Raw genomic sequence first — 21,571 nt, forward strand, 5'->3', positions numbered from 1 at the left:
GCTTGAAAGAGTCTATCAGCAGAGTTTTCACTATTCACCAAATGTCATGTTGGTATAGTGTGTAGAAATACCTTTTACGTGCCCTGATGTTTGCCACAGAGAAAATTAACTTCTATCACAGTCTATGAGTCATCTGAGCAGTGCTACGGCAGTGATCAGTAACGGCGGTATTCACACCCACTGTTCCTTGATAGATAACCTGCATGACATATTCACAATCCAACAAGGGCATGGATCACCGAACAGTGGGTGGGATTACAGCAGACACATTGATATTGGCCATAAGTCACTGTTTTCTCCAATAATTCAGGTTTTTGGATATTGCTTGTCTTACATTTTATGATTTTTTACAACATTATAGCCAAATTTATATGCTGGAACACCCATTTTATTTATGTTTTAAATGTTTGTGCGGTGGGTGCGACAGGTTCATACAATGTTATCAATCTGTTATTTTTGGATTTTGTTATGCCACAGCACAGGATTACCGCAAAACATGTACGAAGATCCATTTTAGTTTTTGTAAGTGATGATTGTACCATTTTGCAGTGGACATTCCTTCTGTGCCGTCCTCCAATATTTCAGCTTGCTGTGTGAAAAATGAGAATGTGAGATTTCTTCTTAAAGCAGCACATACAACTATTTAAAACGAAAATATTTTTTGGCAAATTTCAACCTATACAAAATGTATTATTTCTTTACTCAGTAAAGTGAAATATGCCCTTTGCACTTTCCACCCAAAAGTATCCATTCACACACATCTTAATTTTAAATGACACCATAATGTTGTTTTTGACGTTTTGACGTTTTTGAGAAATTCATCTTCATTTTATGAGAGAGAACGCTACTTTAAGAATTCACATTCATTGAAATATTCTCCGGATACACTATATCATAGTGCACTATGAATTTTGTGGTTTGTATAATTCTACGTTACTAGAATTAAATTGATCCGCGACATGGCATCCACCAAAATTTACACACTTTTAATTTCCACACTCATGGAAATAATCCCTGCTCTGCTGTTTATAGCAACGAGTAGATGGACATAGGCATGACACAAATTGTTTTTGTTTTAATCACTCAATAGGAAAAAAATTGTTTTAGTATACGTGTTAAATCAGAATATTTATAGCATACATTTGGAGTAATAAATAATTATTAAGATAAGTGTAATTTGGCTTTTTCCCAAAGTTAAAACCCTGTGCTGCCCTCCAAACTCTCATTTTTTAAGAATTCCAAAGCAGCTCATGACAACACCACTATTCATGCTGCGATGAAGGTTGTCGATAGATCAACATTTCTACAGTGGACTTTTAGGGTATGTTCGCACATTGCGTTTTTGCAGTGTTTTTTTTATGCAAATTAAAAGATGCTTTTACAGTTTCTTTTTACTAGAAAAAGCTATAAGATTTCAGAAACTAACTTTATTAAACATATACTGCACCATAAAGGCAGCAAAAAAAGCAGCAAACCGCAGCAAAACCTGCTTTTTGTAAGCAGCTTTTTTTTTACTGCCAAGAGAGCAAATTTTGGCTCCAAACAAAAAGCAGCATAAAAGCAACATGTGAATATAGCCTTAAAGGAAGTTTGTCACCGGGTTAAAATGTAGAGACAGATAACCTGATTCCAGTGCTGTCACTTATTGGGCTGTCTGATGTAGGTTTGATAAAATCATGGTTTTATCGGCAAGAGATTATCACTAGAGGACTAGAAAACCTGCAGTTTTCTGCCTATACAGAGCTAGTAGATCTGCAGCAGATAAAACAAAGATTTTATCAAAACTGCAGCAAGGAACCCAGTAAGTGATACATTGATGGAATTGGAATCTCTGCCCCTATATTATACTGCTCTCATATATTGTATTGGTCCTGATATAGCCTAATTATCCGAGATAATATAGAATAAGTCAATTTTCACTGTTTATAGTAAAAAAGGTTCAGATTTTTTTCCTCTAAAAAGCACCTATGTTGCCCATGAGCTCTGTCCGGTATTTTACGTTCTCTTTGAATCCGATTTTCTTTTGTAATCCTAATCAATGTCTTTGAGTTTGGGAGCCAGATCAGAAGTTTTACACTGGGCAAAATGAAAAATTGCATCTTTTGTTTAGCATTACATTTTAAGTAAGAAAATAATAAACGGGTTAGAAAACTATCTCTAATTCATTGTACAATGCAACAATATTGTGGTTATGTAAACATACTTTGATCTTTTAGGGCATGCGGAATAGAGTTAATTTGCATACCAACGAAGCACAAAGCGTGTTTTAAGATTCACCGTTTACAATATGTGCACACTTAAAGGCAATCTATGGGAATGAAAAAAAGAAATAAAAAAATGTTATAAATTCATTTCAAAATACACTTAATTAACAAATCACATTCATTTTGTTTGGGGAGGTAAAATGACTGGTGACTTGTTCAATCGACAGAAACCTGTCTTAGAATATTAAGATGTTCTCGAATTTAAAAGTTATCCTCTATCTAAATGATAGAGGATAACTTTCTGATCACTGGAGGTCCGACTGCTGTGGTCCGCAGTGATCCCAAGAACATGGGAACTGAATTCCCTGGCTGAATTAAGCTGAAATGAGCTGAAATTGACCATTCATTGTTTTTGAGAGCGCCGAAGATTGCTGAGCACAGTACTTGGCTGATCTTCGGCACTCATTTTAGTATGACTGGAGAGGCATTATACATGATCGCCCTCCGATATTCAGTTCTTGGGATCGATGGTGTCCATGGCTGTCGGACCCCTAGCGATCGGAAAGGTATTTGCTATCCTTTGGAAAGGAGATAACTTTCAAACTTGAGAGCAGCCCTTTAATCGGACAAGTGCATGTGCAAAAGAAATGTTCACACCCCTCTTCATTTCTAAAAAGAAGTGGATATTCTGATATAATGCTGGAGATAGCAGAGGTTCTGGAGCTTGAAAGAGTCCACTCACACTTCTCTCTACACTCACTTACTTGATTCAAGGTATAGGTTGCCTCCAGGTCACAGCAGCGGAGCTGCACAGGCTCCGAGACACTTGTACTATTAACATTCTAGCATAGTTTTCTGCTAGCGTAACAATATGACTATAGTAATTACCTCCCTAGACAAAACAAATGGATTTGGTGATTAAGGAAAATGAAGAATTTTTTTCATATTGTCATTTTTTTATATCTATTATTTTCTAAATCTAGAAAACTCCTTTAACCAAAGTGAATAGACTTATGGAACATAAGGATAACATGGTAGCTTAAAACTGACAACTTTTTTGCTGTTAAGCTCTATAAATTATGTAAATTATCTGGATTATCTTTCCAGGAATGCTGGTATTAGAATGGAACAGTTTTCAATTAACTGCAAAGACGTATGAAGAAGTTCAGAGTATCATTAGTCAGTCAAGTGGGGAAGCAGACATTTGTGTAAGACTGTGAGTTTCCCTTACATTCCTATTTTCACTATTTTCTATGTGTTACAGTATATTACTAATTACATCTGTGCAAACCTGTTCTTTATACATTTATTAGGGAATCTGCTCTGGCCAATATGTATTTAATGCATAATCTTCATACTCTATATGGGGTTGGAGAATCTTTTTTCTGCCAAGGGCCATTTGGATATTTATTCCATCCTTCGGGGGCCATACAAATTGCGCTCTAACTCCGCCCAAAAGGTACTTCCTGACACTGGCACGTGCTTCAGCGCACAACTGTGAATACTGCATGTGGGTGATCACAGTGCAAGAAGAAATTAATTGGCCAGTGGCCATCAAAATACAGCTGCCGGCCCAAGTACTGTGGTCCCCAGGATTCTGCTTGGAGGCCAGATAAAAGATCATCAAGGGCGGCCCGCAGGCCTGAGGTTCCCAACCCCTTCTCTAACATCTTCTTTTGGCTCAGAATTACCCAACACTTATAGGTCGCAAGCCATTTTCAAAATATTAACAAACATTAACAGGAGTCTCTCTGCACAAAATGACTGTCCAAACCAAGCACAACACCTTGTAGGAGAAATAGCCCTAATTAACATATTACTTTTAGTGTCCAAATCCATTACTGCATTTGCCTGAAATTGTTCTTTATTCAAATATACTATCCGAGCACATGGTGCACCCTAGGTATGGCAAACCAGTTCACAGCATCTTCCCACCTACTTGTTTCTTATATTTCCCTGCCATCCTCTGGCTTCTGTAAAGACAGAGCTGTCAATCAATAACACAGTGGGTGGAGATAGATGCAAAGCAATTAGCTGGGAAGGTGAACTGAGCACCTCATTATCGTATGTGAACAAAGAACCAAGTCTGGGGAAATCTGCAACAGATTTCGACAACAACTTATAAGACGTAGCTGCATGTTGTACAATGTCCAATTATTTAAATCAGATACCCATAGATATAAAGGACTCTGTGACCTATCATCATTCAGTTTACAAAACCCACACACAAAGAAAGGATGATACTGTGGTCCAAATTATTCCAAAATATAACAACTTTATTATTTAAAATTACAGACATATGTGAAAAGGGAATGAATCAAAAAACCGTAAACCTAAGAGTTGCTGTGCAAGAAAGGGAGGGGCGTTTCCCTGGGCATATACCGATGGACATGTAATAATCCCTAACCTCTCCAATATATACAAACATGTGACCCAAAATATACAGAGGTAGGCATATAGACAAGAACACTGCTAAATCCCAATAGGTACAATCCGTCATAATCACACCTCAGAGTCAATCATAACTGAGGCACATATAAATGAGTCAATGCATAAGATCAGCATAATCACCTTGTAGTAGATGTAATCGAGATGTCCAGGGAGCGTGCCTCCACCCCAACACGCGATTCGGAGAAGCACCTTTCGATACTGTATATATATATATATATAAACAGGGTATTTGTGTATGTGTGTGTGTATCGACGATGATGTCATAATGGTTGCCATAGCGATGATTATATCATAAAGGTTGCCATGGCAAAGATGATGTCATAATGGTTGCCATGGTGACGATGATGTCATAATAGGTTGTAATGGTGATGGTTATGTCATAATGGTTGCCATGGTGATGGTGATGTCATAATAAGTTGCCATGGCGACTATGTCAGAATGATTGCCATGGCGAAGATGATGTCATAATGGGTATATGAACACGGAACTATGAGATGGAGGATGTGTGATGGTTATATGGGCACGGGACTATGGGATGGAGGATATGTATGATGGGTATATGGGCAATGGACTATGGGATGGAGGATGTGTATGATGGGCATATGAGCATGGAACTATGGGATGGAGGATGTGTGATGGGTATATGGTCATGGGACTATGGGATGGAGGATGTGTATGATGGGTATATGGGCATGGGACTATGGGATGGAGGATATGTATGATGGGTATATGGGCACGGGACTATGGGATGGAGGATGTGTATGATGGGTATATGGGCACTGGACTATGGGATGGAGGATGTGTATGATGGGTATATGGGCACGGGAATATGAGATGGAGATTATGTATGATGGGTGTATGGGCATGGGACTATGGGATGGAGGATGTGTATGATGGGTATATGGGCATGGGAATATGAGATGGAGGTTATGTATGATGGGTGTATGGGTGTGGGACTATGGGATGGAGGATATGTATGATGGGTATATGGGCATGGGACTATGGATGGAGGATGTGTATGATGGGTGCATGGGACTATGGGATGGAGGATATGTATGATGGGTATATGGGCATGGGACTATAGGATGGAGGACATGTAAGATGGGTATATGGGCACGGGACTAAGTGATGGAGGATAATCATTGTAATTTGTTATAACTAACTACAGTTAGTTACTATGCCCGGGCAATGCTGGGCTCTTCAGCTAGTATGGTATATATATATATATATATATATATATATATATATATATATATATATATATATATCCTCTGCTAGTTTTCAGTAAAATAGCTTCCACTGTTGATTTTATCACAGGTATCTAGCATCTGAACTCACAGTATTAACTTCCTTCTTATGTATGCATGTATGTTAGAGACACTGAGTTGGTGTTAAGATGGTTTTACATGCACAGTTCAAGTGGTCACCAGACCGGCATCTGACATCCTGCCCTATGAGGCTGTTGAGCTTGAGTCAGGGGACCCATGGCCTCATTGCGCATCACGGTCCAAATACCAACTCTATATTTATTAAACTGACCATAAAGTTTGTTTTACCTGAACTGAATTATAATAGGGTTCATTTTTGTGCCAATCCACTGGCCAATCCATAGCACAAGGGCGCCAGTACTTGGTTTGAACAGTTATGCTGTGCTGACAGGTTCCCTTTAACACTGCACAAGCCGTGGACCAATGTCAAGTCAGTTGCTGATTTCCACGCTTTGTGCGGTGATATCCCGGTGATGTGTTAGCCAAACCATGGTAACCTTTGCTAGATCTGTATATTTAAACTACAATATTTAACTCCAATTACCACACTGCTTCTATACCCCATGTTAGATCCTTCCTCCCTCCTTATTTTCCTCTTTCTCATATTTTCCTTTTCCTTTCAGGGACATTAGCATGTTATCGAATTCTGCAACACCACAGAATTTAGAGCTGCATGACCCAGGAAAGGCTGGTAAGAAATATAGATGAAAATCTAATAAAGTAATTGTTCGTTTGTGAAGTTGTTAAGCAAACCACAAATTGAAATATTCATTTAAAACCCATGAACCCAAGAAAAAAGTAATCTCTTTTTCTAGGAACACTTTCATTTTTGTTTACAGGCTGTGTCTGACATTACAGCTCATCCATATTCACGTCTGCAATGCTTAGCTCAAATTTTAAAAAAGCCTGTGGACAAAAGTGGTTGTTTTTGGAAAAGAAGCATATCTTTTCTGGTCTAATCCAATTCCTTTACTTTCATGTGTGTCAATTATTTGAGTGCTCATTATGCCGTTATGCCTCATTACAGTAGAGAAAACAAAGTCCCCTGGAGTGGATCCTAAACAACTAGCAGCTGAACTCCAGAAGGTTTCCCAGCAGCAGACGCCTTCTGTTGTCTCTTCTGGAATGGAGAAAGGCTCATATATCCATTCAGGAACGACATCAGCAGCCTCGAGTGCAGTGCCAAGTCCTGGACAACCTGGCTCCCCTTCTGTAAGCAAGAAAAGGCACAGCGGCAAGGTACTCCAAGATGGTGGTTGGATGGACGAGAAGTGTAGAATTAGAAGTAGGTGTGAGGACTGCATAGAACATTGTAGTCCAACTATGGGGAAGAAACGCTATAAAACAGATTGTGCAAATTACTGACTAAACTTGATTTTATGGCACGTTTAATTTGGTTGTATGGCAAGATTATCAATTATCTGAATCACTAGATTAAAATTGAATATGCAGTCAAGAATATAGGAAATGGATGGTTTTAAGTAATGTAAGCAAGAAAAATGTCCAGACTAGTGATGGGCGAGTATGCTCGTTACTCGAGATTTCTGAGCATGCTCGGGTGTTCTCCGAGTATTTGGGCATGCTCGGAGATTCAGTTTGTGTCACCGTAGCTGCATGATTTGCGGTTGCTATACAACCTGAATACATGCAGAGATTTCCTGTTTGTTAGGGAATCTCCACATGTATTCAGGCTGTCTAGCAGCATACTCACCCATCACTAGTCCACACCTGGTCTTTAGAGTGCTTCATTATAATCAACTAGCTGAAGAGCCTGGTGCTGCCCGAGCATAGTAACTAACTTTAGTTAGTTATAACAAATTATAATGATTATCCTCCATCCCATAGTCCCGTGCCTATATACCCATCATACATGTCCTCCATCCCATAGTCCCATGCCCATATACCCATCATACATATCCTCCATACTATAGTCCCTTGCCCATATACCCATCATACAGAACCTCCATCCCATAGTCCTGTGCCCATATACCCATCATACACATCCTCCATCCCATAGTCCCATGCCCATATACCCATCATACATATCATCCATCCCATAGTCCCATGACCATATACCCATCATACATATCCTCCATCCCATAGTCCCGTGCCCATATACCCATCATATATATCCTCCATATTATAGTCCCATGCCCATATACCCATCATACAGAACCTCCATCCCATAGTCCCGTGCCCATATACCCATCATACACATCCTCCATCCCATAGTCCCATGCCCATATACCCATCATACACATCCTCCATCCCATAGTCCTGTGCCCATATACCCATCATACATATGCTCCATCCCATAGTCCCGTGCCCATATACATACCCATCACACATCCTCCATACCATAGTTCCGTCTTTAGAGGGCTTCATTATAACCAAATAGATGAAGAGCCCGGCATTGCCCGGGCATAGTAACTAACTGTGATTAGTTATAAAAAAATTATAATGATTATCCTCCATCCCATAGTTCCGTGCCCATATATCCATCTTACATGTCCTCCATCCTATAGTCCCATGCCCATATACCCAACATGCATATCCTCCATCCCATAGTCCCATGCACATGTACCCATCATACACATCCTCCATCCCATAGTCCCATGCCCATATACCCATCATACGTATCCTCCGTCCCATAGTCCCGTGACCACATACCCATCACTCATCCTCCATTCCATAGTCCCATGCCCATATACTCATCATACATATCCTCCATCCCATGGTCTCGTGCCCATATACCCATCACACATCCTCCATCCCATAGTTCCGTGCCCATATACCCATTATGGCATCATCTTCATCATGGCAACCATTCTGACATCATCATCGCCATGGCAACTTATTATGACATCATCATCAACATGGCAACCATTATGACATAACCGTCACCATTACAACCTGTTATGACATCATCATCATCACCATGGCAACCATTATGACATCACCGTCACCATTGCAACCAATTGTGATATCATCGTTGCCATGGCAAACCATTATGACCATCATCATCGATAGACACACACACACATACACACATACGCTCGTTTATATATATATATAGATTAGATAGATAGATAGATAGAAATGAGATAGATAGATAGATAGATAGATAGATAGATAGATAGATAGATAGATAGATAGACAGATAGATAGACACAGCGGGTGAAATATGTATTGAACATGTCACCAATTTTGTAAGTAAATATATTCCTTAATGTGCTATTGACATGACATTCTCACCAGATGTTGGTAGCAACCCATCCAATCCACACAGGCAAAGGTATGAAACAATAGATCTCCATAAATTAAGTTATGTATAATAATGAGAAATGACGCAGGGAAAAGGTATTGAACACACAAAATAAGAGAAGTGCAAAAAAACAAAATACTCCAGCTAAACAGACAGGGGAGTGAAAATAATTATCAGAAGAGTTGTTGAAGATGAAAAAGTATGTTTAAATGCGTTTAAAGTTTGCTCAACAATATTTAGCCAAGTCTATAAAATACAGAGAGAATATAGTGTGGTCAGATGAGACCAACATTGAACTCTTTGGATGCCATAATAAACACAATTTTTGAAGGCCAAGACAACTGACCTGAATCCAATAGAAAATTTATAGAAGGAACTAAACCTCAGAGTACATAGAAGGAGTATTATTATTATTATTATTATTAGCAGCAGGGATGTATATTTGCAGAATAAAACCTGACTTATAATAACTATCATGTAAAAAAATGAGAAATGCACACTAGCCACAAGTGCTGAACAAAAAATAGAAAAAGTGCTTAAGAAAATCAGTATATATTAGTAAAAAGGTACGGTCTCACCCTATTGATGTTCCGGATGAGCCATCCAAGGTCCCAAGAACAGCACAGGGCGGGGGTTTATTGCTTGTAGGCTACCCTGTCATGCCTCATTCAAATCTCCTGTCCTGATAAGGACAGTGCCCTAGTATAGTTCTGCCCTCACTAGTGTCCCTTAATTCCCTTTCGACGCATTTTGTCCCCTGGTGTCGGTGGACTCATTGGGGGAGCATTATTAATTCTCGGAAGTTGGTGTATGGTTCCACAATACAGAACCTCGAAAGCAGTGCTGAGAAGTAACCCAGGTTAGGGGATACCAACCCATGTTGGCAGAGTGCTGCCTGCTTCACCAAGTAAATAGAAGGAATCCACAAAATCTTCAGTATTTGAAGAGGGTTTGTGTGGAAGAATGGACCAAAATCAGACCTGAGCAATGCATGCGACTAGTTTCTCCATACAGGAGGCGAATTGAAGCTGCAATCACCAACAAAAGCTTTGTATGAACTATTAAAGGGACTCTGTCACCTGAATTTGGCGGGCTCTGTTTCCTCCGTAGTACGCAGTATGCTTTGCCAAACTGTGGGAAAAGCCAAAAAGCATTAGTGTGCATGCGCCAGAGCACTATGTCCTGGAACACAGCGAAATACTTCCAGGACATAGTGCGCCGGCGCATGCACACTAATGCTTTTCGGCTTTGCCCGCAGTTGGGCAAAGCATACTGCGCGTGCGCAAGGCAAGATTGCATTGCCCACGCGTGTACTACGGAGGAAACCGAATCAAATTCAAGACAATATTGCGGCCAGCGGGAAAGGAAGGGGTGCATGAAAGAACAGAAAACACCGCCCATTGGACCGTAAACAGAGCCGGCCAAATTCAGGTGACAGAGTCCCTTTAACTAAATTCCAGTAAGCGTGTTCAATACTTTTACCTGTGTAATATTTAATTATTACACATGCCTTAATTTATGGACATTTTTGTTTTGATTTGTTTGCCTGTGTTATTGGATGGGTTGTTACCAAGATCTGTTCAAAATTTCATGTCAATAGCACCTGTAGAAATATGTTTACATAGAAAATTATTGACATGTTCAAAACTTATTTCACCCATGGTATATTTGTATATAGATAGATAGATAGATAGATAGATAGATAGATAGATAGATAGATGGCCAAAAGTGGTTGGCACCCTTGAAATTGTTCCAAAAGTGAAGTATTTCTACTATAAAATTATTGCAATTACGCAAGGTTTGTTATGCACATGCTTAATTCCTATGTGTGTATTGGATTAACCTAACAAAACACTGGGAAAAAAGGCAAATTGGACATCATTTCACATGAAACCCCGAAAATTGGATGGACAAAATTGTGGCCACCTTTGCATAATTGTGGATAAGCAACTTTGTTTCAAGAATGTGATGCACGTTCAATCTCACCTGTGGCAAGTAACAGGTGTGGGCAATATGAAAATCATACCTGAAGCCAGATAAAAAGGGGAGAAATTGTCTCAATTTTTGCATTGTGTGTCTGTGTGTGTCACACTAAGCATGGAGAACAGAAAGAGGAGAAGAGAACTGTCTGAGGAGTTGAGAACCACAATTGTTAAAAAATATGAACAATTTCAAGGTTATTAATCCATCTCCAGAGATCTTGAAGTACCTTTGTTCATAGTTAGAAAAATAATCAATAAATTTACAACCCACAGCACTGTAGCTAATCTCCCTTGAAGTGGGCGACAGAGAAAGAAAAATTGATGAAAGGTTGCAAAGCAGGATAGTCCAGATGGTGGATAAGCAGCCCCAATCAAGTTCCAAAGAAATTCAAGCTGTCCTGCAGACTCAGGGTGCTTCAATGTCAGCGCAAAATATCGGTTGATATTTGAATAAAATGAAATGCTATGGCCCAGGAAGACCCCACTCATTTTTTTGTGCTATTTCAATACGCCCAAAGGAAATAAACACGTGTATAACAAAACATGTGCAATTGCAATAATTTTCTTGGAGCAATACTTCATTTTCTGGAACAATTTCAAGGGTACCAACACTTTCGGCAATATTTTTATAAATATAAAACATATATAGTAATCTGCAAAAGTCTTACATAAGTGTTGAAAAAATGCTGCACAGTGAGGAGTATTTCAAAAATGGAGTGTAATCTATATATATAATTGTCTAAGTGTAACTTCCGTCTGTCCTTCTGTCACCGTTATTCGTTCGCTGATTGGTCTCGGCAGCTGCCTGTCATGGCTGCCGCGACCAATCAGCGACGCGCACAGTCCAGAAAAAAATGGCCGCTCCTTACTCCCCGCACTCACTGCCCGGCGCCCGCATACACCGCTCACACAGGGTTAATGCCGGCGGTAACGGACCGCGTTGTGCCGCGGGTAACGCACTCCGTTACCGCTGCTATTAACCCTGTGTGTCCCCAACTTTGTACTATTGACGCTGCCTATGTGGCATCAATAGTACAAAATGTAATGTTAAAAATAATAAATAAAAAAAAAAACTGCTATACTCACCCTCCGCCGCCTTTCTCGCTCCTCGCCACGCTCCCCGGACCGCTCCATTACAACCGTCAGCTTGCGGTGAGGTCCCGTCCCAGGGCTGGTGTGCGGCAAGGACCTTCCGTGACGTCACGGTCATGTGACCGCGATGTCTTCATAGGTCCTGCTCCCACCAGCCCTGGCACTTGCAATGGAACTCGGCTTCAGGAAAATGGCCGCCGCGATCTCGATCTGCGCACGCGCGGCATCCCGCAGCCATTTTCCTGAAGCCGAGCACTACCATCTGCACAGGATCCCACGAAGAGGAGAGGCGGGACGCGGAGGAGCAGCGACAAGAATGGTGAGTATGATACACTACAAGGGGCCCTCGGATCGTTAGGTGAGTATGTTTATTTTTTATTTTTTGGACCTGTCACATACGTGCCTCGGTAATATACTACGTCACTGGGCAATATCCTACGTGGCTCTGCTGTATACTACAAGGCTGGGCAATATACTACGTGGCTGGACAATATACTACAAGGCTGGGCAATATACTACGTGGCTGGACAATATACTACAAGGCTGGGCAATATACTACAAAGCTGTGCAATATATACTACGTCGCTGGGCAATATACTACGTGACTGGGCAATATACTATGTAGCTGGGCAATATACTACGTGGACATGCATATTCTAGAATACCCAATGCGTTAGAATCGGGCCACCATCTAGTAATTTATATGTATCAACTGACAAGATGCAAAGTGAATGAACAAGAGATAAATCTAAATTGATATTTTGTTGGACTACTCTTTGCCTTTCAAACAGCATGATTTGTTTAGGTACACTTGCACACAGTCTTTGAGGAGACTCGGCAGGGAGGTTGCTCCATATATTTTGAAGAGCTAACCACAGATCTTCTGTGGGTTTAGGATTGAAAAAATCTTGTTGTCTCTGTCATCCCAGTCAGACTGGATGATATTGAGATAAGGGCTCTGTGGAGGTCCTATCATCATCTTCCAGGACACCTTGTTCTTCTTTACACTGAAAACTGTTTTTATTTACATTGGCGGTATGTTTGAGATCGTTATTCTGCAGCATAGTAATGTTTGAAGTTAATCAGACTCATGGAATTGCATGATGGTTAAGTATCTGCCTGTATTTCTTAGCATTGAGGACACCAATAATCTTAACTAAATTCTCAATTCCTTTTGCTGAAATGCGGCCCCAAATTTGCAAGGAAGTTCCACCATACTTCACTGTTGCTTGCAGAAATTGATTATTGTACTACTCTTTAGCCCTCTGGCGAACAAACTGCCCTCTGTTACAGCTAAATATATCCCATTTTGACTCATCTGTCCAGAGCATTTATTGCCATTTTTTTAACCCCAGTTCCTATGTATTTGTGTATAATTGAGTTGCTTTGTCTTATTTCCATATTGAAGATATGGTTTTTGGCTGCAATTTTACCATGAAGACCACTTTTGGCCAAACTTCTCCCAACAGTAGATGGGTGTAGCTGGGTCTCACTGGTTGCTGCCAGTTCTGAGCTGATAACACTTCTGGACACTTCAAAGTGAATTAAGAATGATGTGTCATTCATTTGCTGTACTAAGTTTCCTTGGCCAGCCACTGCATCTACTGACCTCAACATTGCCAATGTTTGGTGTCCTCATGCAGAGAAATGCAGGCAATATACGTAGCCATCATGCAATACCATCAAGGAGGCATTTGACTGACTAATTCCAGATAAACATATTATTATGTTTGAGTGGAACATGATTTTCCTCAGAATAAACCTCTGTGAACAATAGTAATGTATGCAAACTCCATGGGGATGCAGCACTGTTACTTAACAATGACTGAGCAACTGTGTTCTTGTGTGTGAATTGAAATGCAATAACCTCATCTATCTAAACATCTGCATTAGTTGCTTAGCATTTCTTGTTTTGTTTTGTTTTTTTTGTAGTCTACTGACGCTGTGAAAGCACCTTCCCATCCAATCACTGGTGAAATCCAGGTACTTATTAATTAAATGTACTCCCTTATAAAACACCTTTGATTTCCACAACACTTTACAGACATCATCATCATCATCATCAAGAGAGGCCTGGATGTCTTCCTTGAGCATAACAATATTGTATCTTACAGTTATTAGGTTCTTTAGAAGGACGTAGATCTGGGGATTTATTCTGATGGAATATAGACTGAACTGGATGGACAAATGTCTTTTTTTGGCCTTGCTATGTTACTATGTTACTGTCCCCTTTGGGCCTCACAATCTAAATTTCTTAGCATGTGTATGGAGTATGGGAGGAAAGGAGTACATGGAGGAAGCCCACTTAAACAAGGGAAGAACTTGCAGCCTCCTTGCAGATGTCATCCTAGAGAAATTTGAGCCAAGGACCCCAGTACTGCAAGGCTACATTCTTAACCACTTCCCTACTTAAAAACATTTGTTTTGTACGAAAATATTACTATTTCTTTTAAACTCATTACATGACTATGTAGACAATTAAGCTATTTGAAGCCACAGGCAAAATACAGTCCTAATTTGACAATGATTTTACATTCAAAATAAATGATATGCGCCATTTCCCCACTTGTTCAGTTTTCTTGACATGGATGCATAGCAGTAGCTAATCCGTGCCAGAAGATACCAACTCTTGCTCATTGCAATATGCCATTTTTGATTTGTCAGGTAGAACTTTATTTGCTTTTTGTAATGCATTTTCATTTAAGTTTGGGATCATTGTTTTTTGTGTTTTGTAGCTTCAAGTTAATTATGATAAACATCTTGGTAATCTCATAATTCACATACTGCAAGCAAGAAATCTTGTTCCTAGAGATAACAATGGTTATTCAGATCCTTTTGTGAAAGTCTATCTTCTTCCTGGAAGAGGGTAAGCTGAATGTAATTTTTAGTTCTGCTGAATAAACATTTCATAGATATAGAGCGTTTAACTGTGATTATCAATTCAAACTGAGATATCAAGCAGCACAGGGCTAAATAGTACATTTATGTGAAATTGTATTGGAGCTGACCATCTGTTTCTATAATACATATATTACAACATTTTCTATGAAATAGTTAAAAAATATTAAAAAGTACATTATATAGTTATTTAGAAAACGGAATTCTTAGTTAATTATTTAGTATTTAGCCTATTGGAAGTAGCAATCTAAAAGTCAATATTGTCCCTTCAAAAGGACCTTGCCCTTGACTTAGGATAAGAAGTAAAAAGGACTTTCTGGTTTGGCTTCTTTTCCTAAAACATATAGGTCGATATTGATATTTAGGATTGCTAAAAGTCACTGTCCTCTTCCTTTCTTAAGAGGCTATTAGCATATTTAAATTCCCGGAAGAGCATTGCGTGGCCTATAACTCTCCTTACACTGACTTAGCACTCTCAACAAGGGGAAACGTTCACCCTTAGACTCACTGGTAAGGTTTTATACATTGGACAAATATTAGATGCTACATTTATGTATGTGGCACAATAGTGTACTAGGTAGGAATTAGGTAAAGGCATGGAATTTTTGCACAATTTACAACTAACATTTCATTTCTTAAAAACCCAAATTACAATATTCCACTTCTTGTTAATAAATAATTATGTATTTTCATTGTACAGTTGCCATCAAAATTCTCAATCCTAACTTGGAAAATTATTTTATTAGCAAAAATGTACTGACCAATGAAACAAGAACTATTGAAATACGATAATTCAATGCAACTAATAAAACAAGTGTGTAATATATGCAAAATAGAAAACACAGCACATTTCCTGCATTAAAAATCCAGATATTTTTTGTGAAAGCCATTCAAACTTCCACATTATGGTAAAGGAAAACTTTAATTCAATTCAAGCATCTTACTTGCTCTTAGTCATAGAGCACACTCAGTGACTAACGGTATGTGAGGCACCCGGAAAGTCTGACTAAGATTGTGTGAGATACCAGAATATCAAAGTCAAAAAAGCAGTCTAAAAAGTTAAGACAAGGAATAATGTTACAAAAATATATAATGATATTGGATGATTCTAGAGATATAACAGGATGCATGACTGCTAATTTCAAAGTAAATCAACATTGGCTACACTAGTTGAACATGACAGAATAAGGAAGCTATCACCGACTGCCACCAGATTCCTGAGGAGGTCAGTACATAGTACATATGTAGTGCATAGTTATTAAGGTTGAAGGAAGACTTTAATTCCATCTAGTTCAACCCATAGCCTAACCTAACATGCCTTAAAATGTTGATCCAGAGAAAGGCAAAAAAAAACCCATGTGGCAAAGAGTAAGCTCCACATTAAGCAAAAAAATTCCTTCCCTGTGATGGGGTGTGCGACAGAGCAAGGAGGGACAGCAGACCGATGAATAATCCAAGAGACCTTTATTGCAACTGAGAGAATATTCCGGCAAACAGTGATCAGGTTCTTCAACTTACAATAAGGCTTCAACAAAATAACAAATCCAGGGCAACACCCGATAATCCGACTCCAGGGAAAACAAAACACTAGTTCATAGACAGGCACCAGCAGCAGATCCTAGCTCCTCACACCACACAGGTCCCAGAAGAATGATAGTATATCAATGGGCTTATTGTTCCACCCTCTAGTGATCAGCCCCTTGGATGGGTGGAGGGGCTCACACCCACCCTCAAACATTTGTTACCTGGAGCTGAAAGTACAAAAGAGGCTCCAAATGTCCAGTCCCACTGTCCCAGCCAGTCTGAGAAGCCCCCTGCAGAGAGCAGCAAATGAACACAATGACCCCCACTAGAAGCAGGGTAGGAAATGTTAATGAAGTATGGTCTATGAAATCAGGGTGGGGTGGTACTCCGTTACAACCCCGACTCCACATACGGCAATCAGACTAGTTCCCTGGATCAACACCCTATCAAGGAATCTAGTATATATAACCTGTAACATTATACTTTTCTAAAAAGGTATCCAGTCCCCTCTTAAATTTATTAATGAATCACTCATTAAAACATCATATGGCAGAGAGTGCCATAGTCTCACTGCTCTTACAGTAAATAATCTGCATCTGTTATTATGCTTAAACCTTCTTTCCTCCAGACATAGAGGATGCCCCCTTGTCCCTGTCTGAGGTCTATGATTAAAAAGATCATCAGAAAGGTCTTTGTACTGTCCCCTCATATATTTATACATTAAAATAACATCATCCCTTAGTCTTCATTTTTCCAAACTAAACAGCCCCAAGTGTAACCTATCTTGGTATTGCAGACCCCCCAGTCCTCTAATAACCTTGGTCGCTCTTCTCTGCACCCGCTCCAGTTCAGATATGTCTTTCTCATACACCGGAGACCAGAACTGTACACAGTATTCTAAGTGTGGTCGCACTAGTGACTTGTATAGAGATAAAATTATGTTATGTCCTCATGAGCATCTATGCCTCTTTTAATGCATCCCATTATTTTATTTGCCTTTGTACACTACGTCCACTGGGTTCCCTTGGTCCACTCCGGAACTTACCTCTTCATAGAAATTGATCAGATTAGTCTGACAGGAACGGTCCCTAGTAAACCCATGCTCATATTGGGTCATGAGGTTATTCCTCTTCAGATACTCCAGCATAGCATCCCTTAGAATGCCCTCCAGGATTTTACCCACAGTAGAGGTTAAGCTTACTTGCCTATAATTTCCGAGTTCAGTTTTTGTCCCCTTTTTGAATATTGGCACGACATTTGCTATACACCAGTCCTGTGGTACAGACCCTGTTATTATGGAGTCTTTAAACCCCTTTCTGACCTCGGACGGGAAAGTACGTCCGAGGTCAGAACCCCCACTTTGATGCGGGCTCTGGCGGTGAGCCTGCATCAAAGCCGGGACATGTCAGCTGTTTTGAACTGCTGACATGTGCCCGCAATAGCGACGGGTGGAATCGTGATCCACCCGCCGCTATTAACTAGTTAAATGCTGCTGTCAAACGCTGACAGCGGCATTTAACCGGCGCTTCCGGCCATCGGGCCGGAAATGAGCGCATCGCCGACCTCCGTCACATGATCGGGGGTCAGCGATGCATCAGGATAGTAGCCATAGAGGTCCTTGAGACCTCTATGGTTATTGATGCCGGCCTGCTGTAAGCGCCACCCTGTGGTCGGCGCTCATAGCAAGCCTGCAATTCAGCTACATAGCAGCGATCTGATGATCGCTGCTATGTAGCTGAGCCAATCGAGTTGTGCCAGCTTCTAGCCTCCCATGGAGGCTATTGAAGCATGGCAAAAATAGAAAAAAAAGTAAAAAAAATGTGAAAAAAATAAAAAAATATAAAAGTTTAAATCACCCCCCTTTCGCCCCATTCAAAATAAAACAATAAAAAAATCAAACCTGCACATATTTAGTATCGCGGCATTCAGAATCGCTCGATCTATCAATAAAAAAAGGATTAACCTGATCGCTAAATGGTGTAGCGAGAAAAAAATTTGAAACGCCAGAATTACGTTTTTTTGTTCGCCGCGACATTGCATTAAAATGCAATAACGTGCGATCAAAGGAACATATCTGCACAAAAGTGGTATAATTAAAAACGTCAGATCGGCACGCAAAAAATAAGCCCTCACCCGACCCCAGATCACGAAAAATGGAGTATGGGTATCGGAAAATGGCGCAATTTTTTTTTTTTTTTTTTTAGCAAAGCTTGGAATTTTTTTTCACCAATTAGATAAAAAAGAACCTAAGCATGTTTGGTGTCTATGAACTCGTAATGACCTGGAGAATCAAAATGCAGGTTAGTTTTAGCATTTAGTGAACCTAGCAAAAAAGCCAAACAAAAAACATGTGTGGCGTTGCACTTTTTTTTGCAATTTCCTCGCACTTGGAATTTTTTTCCTGTTTTCCAGTACACGACATGGTAAAACCAATGATTTCATTCAAAAGTAAATCTCGTCCTGCAAAAAATAAGCCCTCACATGGCCATATTGACGGAAAAATAATAAAGTCATGGCTCCGGGAAGGAGGAGAGCGAAAAACGAACACGGAAAAATGGAAAATCCCAAGGTCATGAAGGGGTTAAAGATTAAAAATAATGGTCTATCAATGACTGTACTTAATTTCTGCAGTACTCGGGGGTGTATCCCATCCAGGCCCGAAGATTTGTCAATTTTAATGATTTTTAGATGCCGCCGTACTTCCTGCTGGGTTAAGCAGGTGACATTCAATGGGGAATTTTTGGTATTACTGATCATATTGTCTGCCATGGGATTTTCTTGTGTAAATCGGCAATCAAAAACCCTCAAGTGAATACACTCACAACAAGATTTGGTGGCAACAGGCACTGATTTTTCAACTTGTACAGTAAGGAGCATACTTCATGTTCAAACTCCAAGACGTACACCTCTACTGACCCAAAAGTGCAACAAAAGTCAGCTTTAAGGATCCCAGGTATACTATGAAAGATCACCTTGGCTTGGTTTCAGAAGTCCTCAAAGAAACTGGAGTGGCCTGAATTGAACTTCATTGAAAATCTATGGTAGGATTTGAAGAGAGATGTTGCAACATGAGACCTAAGAATATTAGTAAACTGGAGACCACTGCCCATGAGCAGTGAATTAAGATTCCTCAGGAATCCGGGCAGATTGGTGTCTGGCCAGGCATCACATTTGCAGAATGTCAGATTGACTGCAATAGTGTTAAAAGTAGCATTCTTGTTTTGAATATGAAGAAACCACTTGTCATATTTAGTTGCATTAAACTAGTTAAATGGTTCTTGTTTCATTGCTAATTTTGCTTATAATCATTATTTGCAATCGATTGGGGAATATATATATATATATATATATATATATATATATATATATATATATATATATATATATATATATATTGGGGTGAACTCAAAACTTCTAGAGCATACTGAAATCACTTAAAGTGTATTCAAGTCTTGGCTATATATGCATATCACGTGCATATAACACAACAGAAATATCCAGAGAGAGCTATAGTACTCATAATATAATTTTTGTCTTTTTTCAGCCTTCTTAAAGATGTCTTTCCCTAAATGTGATAAAGCCTCAGGACTGCAAATGTATTTGTATTCTAGCTACACAAATTTAGAGGCTTGTAAATGTGTTATTTAAGGGCTATCTGAAGCTACAGAAAATCTCTAATATGTCATAAAGACAAGGTATCATTAGTAGGGTACAAGATTCTGAGACCTGATCTGTATGCTAGAATGAAACTAGCCACAGGGCCTGTGACTCTTCCTCGGAGAGCTAAACCCACTAATGGACTTGCATTTGTTTTTGGGCCATCTTAGCTCTCATAAAGAGATATCAGTGGATCAGAGCTGCTCTGTGCTTAAGTACCCTTGTTCTAGAGAAGTTTGGGAGTCTCAGAGGCCGGATCAGAAATAACGATATGACATATTATAATTTTGCTACTACTGAAGATGAGCCTTATATCCATTATTCAAACAATAAAATGAAAATGTCATCCAATTTGCAACTCTGAGGCTATATACCAGCATGTTTTTCTTTATTTTTTTTAATTTTGTCAATGTTTCCTAAATCTTGGGCACAGTATGTTCCCACGGTGTATATCTAGCTATGTCTACGTCATGTTCCTAAGCAATACGTTTCAGGCCATAACAGGAGTGAAAGGAATTCTGTTTACCTTTTTATGTGTCTTATGTCTTTCACTTGTATCTTTATCTTTGCTTGCTTCCTATGCTTTCTCATCTTTATGTCATTTCCCTTCACTGGGTCCTTACAGTCAAGTAATGGTTGTCCAGAATGCCAGGTAGAGTCTAACTTTATTTTTTATCGAAAACAGAATTATATTACATTGCATGAAAAAAAACACACATAAATCAACACTGCTTGACAAATTTCACAAAATGTATTACAAATCTTTATTTGTAGACATTTTAGGATTAAAGGGGTTCTCCATTTTGGCCATTGTAAACTAAGTGGAATATGTTATTAGTTTACAATGTTAAAACATTGTATTAGTTTATGTTAAAACATTGCCCAATTTTTTTTACATTTAACAGGACGGCTGTAAGATTTGGGTTTATGTATTATGAGTTCCTCCTATGTACATCTATAGTAACTTGACTAACCCTTAAGCTGGATTTACATTGGTCTATTATCATGGACTAGCAATCCTAGAAACTCTCATTACCCAATCAAGCAGGGTAAACAGGCTGCCAGGCAACTGACGGATGAGAAAAATGCTCGTTTATCAGGTGAAATCATTTTTGAGCAATTTAAAAATCTTTGTTCTTCAGCACATTGTCCTGTGTAAACATGTGCTGACAAAAATAATGTCAGTCCATGCACACAGAATTATATATAACTGATAATAGAAAATGCAGT

At 39.4% G+C, this 21,571-nt stretch overlaps 1 protein-coding gene across 8 annotated transcripts in view; it reads left to right on the plus strand.

Annotated features, from left to right (window-relative positions):
- The window catches only part of PCLO (piccolo presynaptic cytomatrix protein), a 732,405-nt gene that overhangs the window by 635,989 nt on the left and 74,845 nt on the right, over positions 1 to 21,571 (plus strand). For 5 of the 8 annotated variants that reach the window (XM_077264661.1, XM_077264660.1, XM_077264664.1 and 2 more), the window contains 6 exons: positions 3,312 to 3,420; positions 6,547 to 6,614; positions 6,951 to 7,162; positions 14,195 to 14,245; positions 14,998 to 15,128; positions 20,967 to 20,993. In XM_077264661.1, coding sequence (XP_077120776.1) covers positions 3,312 to 3,420; positions 6,547 to 6,614; positions 6,951 to 7,162; positions 14,195 to 14,245; positions 14,998 to 15,128; positions 20,967 to 20,993 — 598 coding nt within the window. The remainder of the gene's footprint in view (positions 1 to 3,311; positions 3,421 to 6,546; positions 6,615 to 6,950; positions 7,163 to 14,194; positions 14,246 to 14,997; positions 15,129 to 20,966; positions 20,994 to 21,571) is intronic. The other 3 variants (XM_077264663.1, XM_077264666.1, XM_077264667.1) reach the window with 1 other exon arrangement.

The sequence above is a fragment of the Ranitomeya variabilis genome, chromosome 5 (genome assembly GCF_051348905.1).
Source record: "Ranitomeya variabilis isolate aRanVar5 chromosome 5, aRanVar5.hap1, whole genome shotgun sequence".
Lineage (NCBI taxonomy): Eukaryota > Metazoa > Chordata > Amphibia > Anura > Dendrobatidae > Ranitomeya > Ranitomeya variabilis.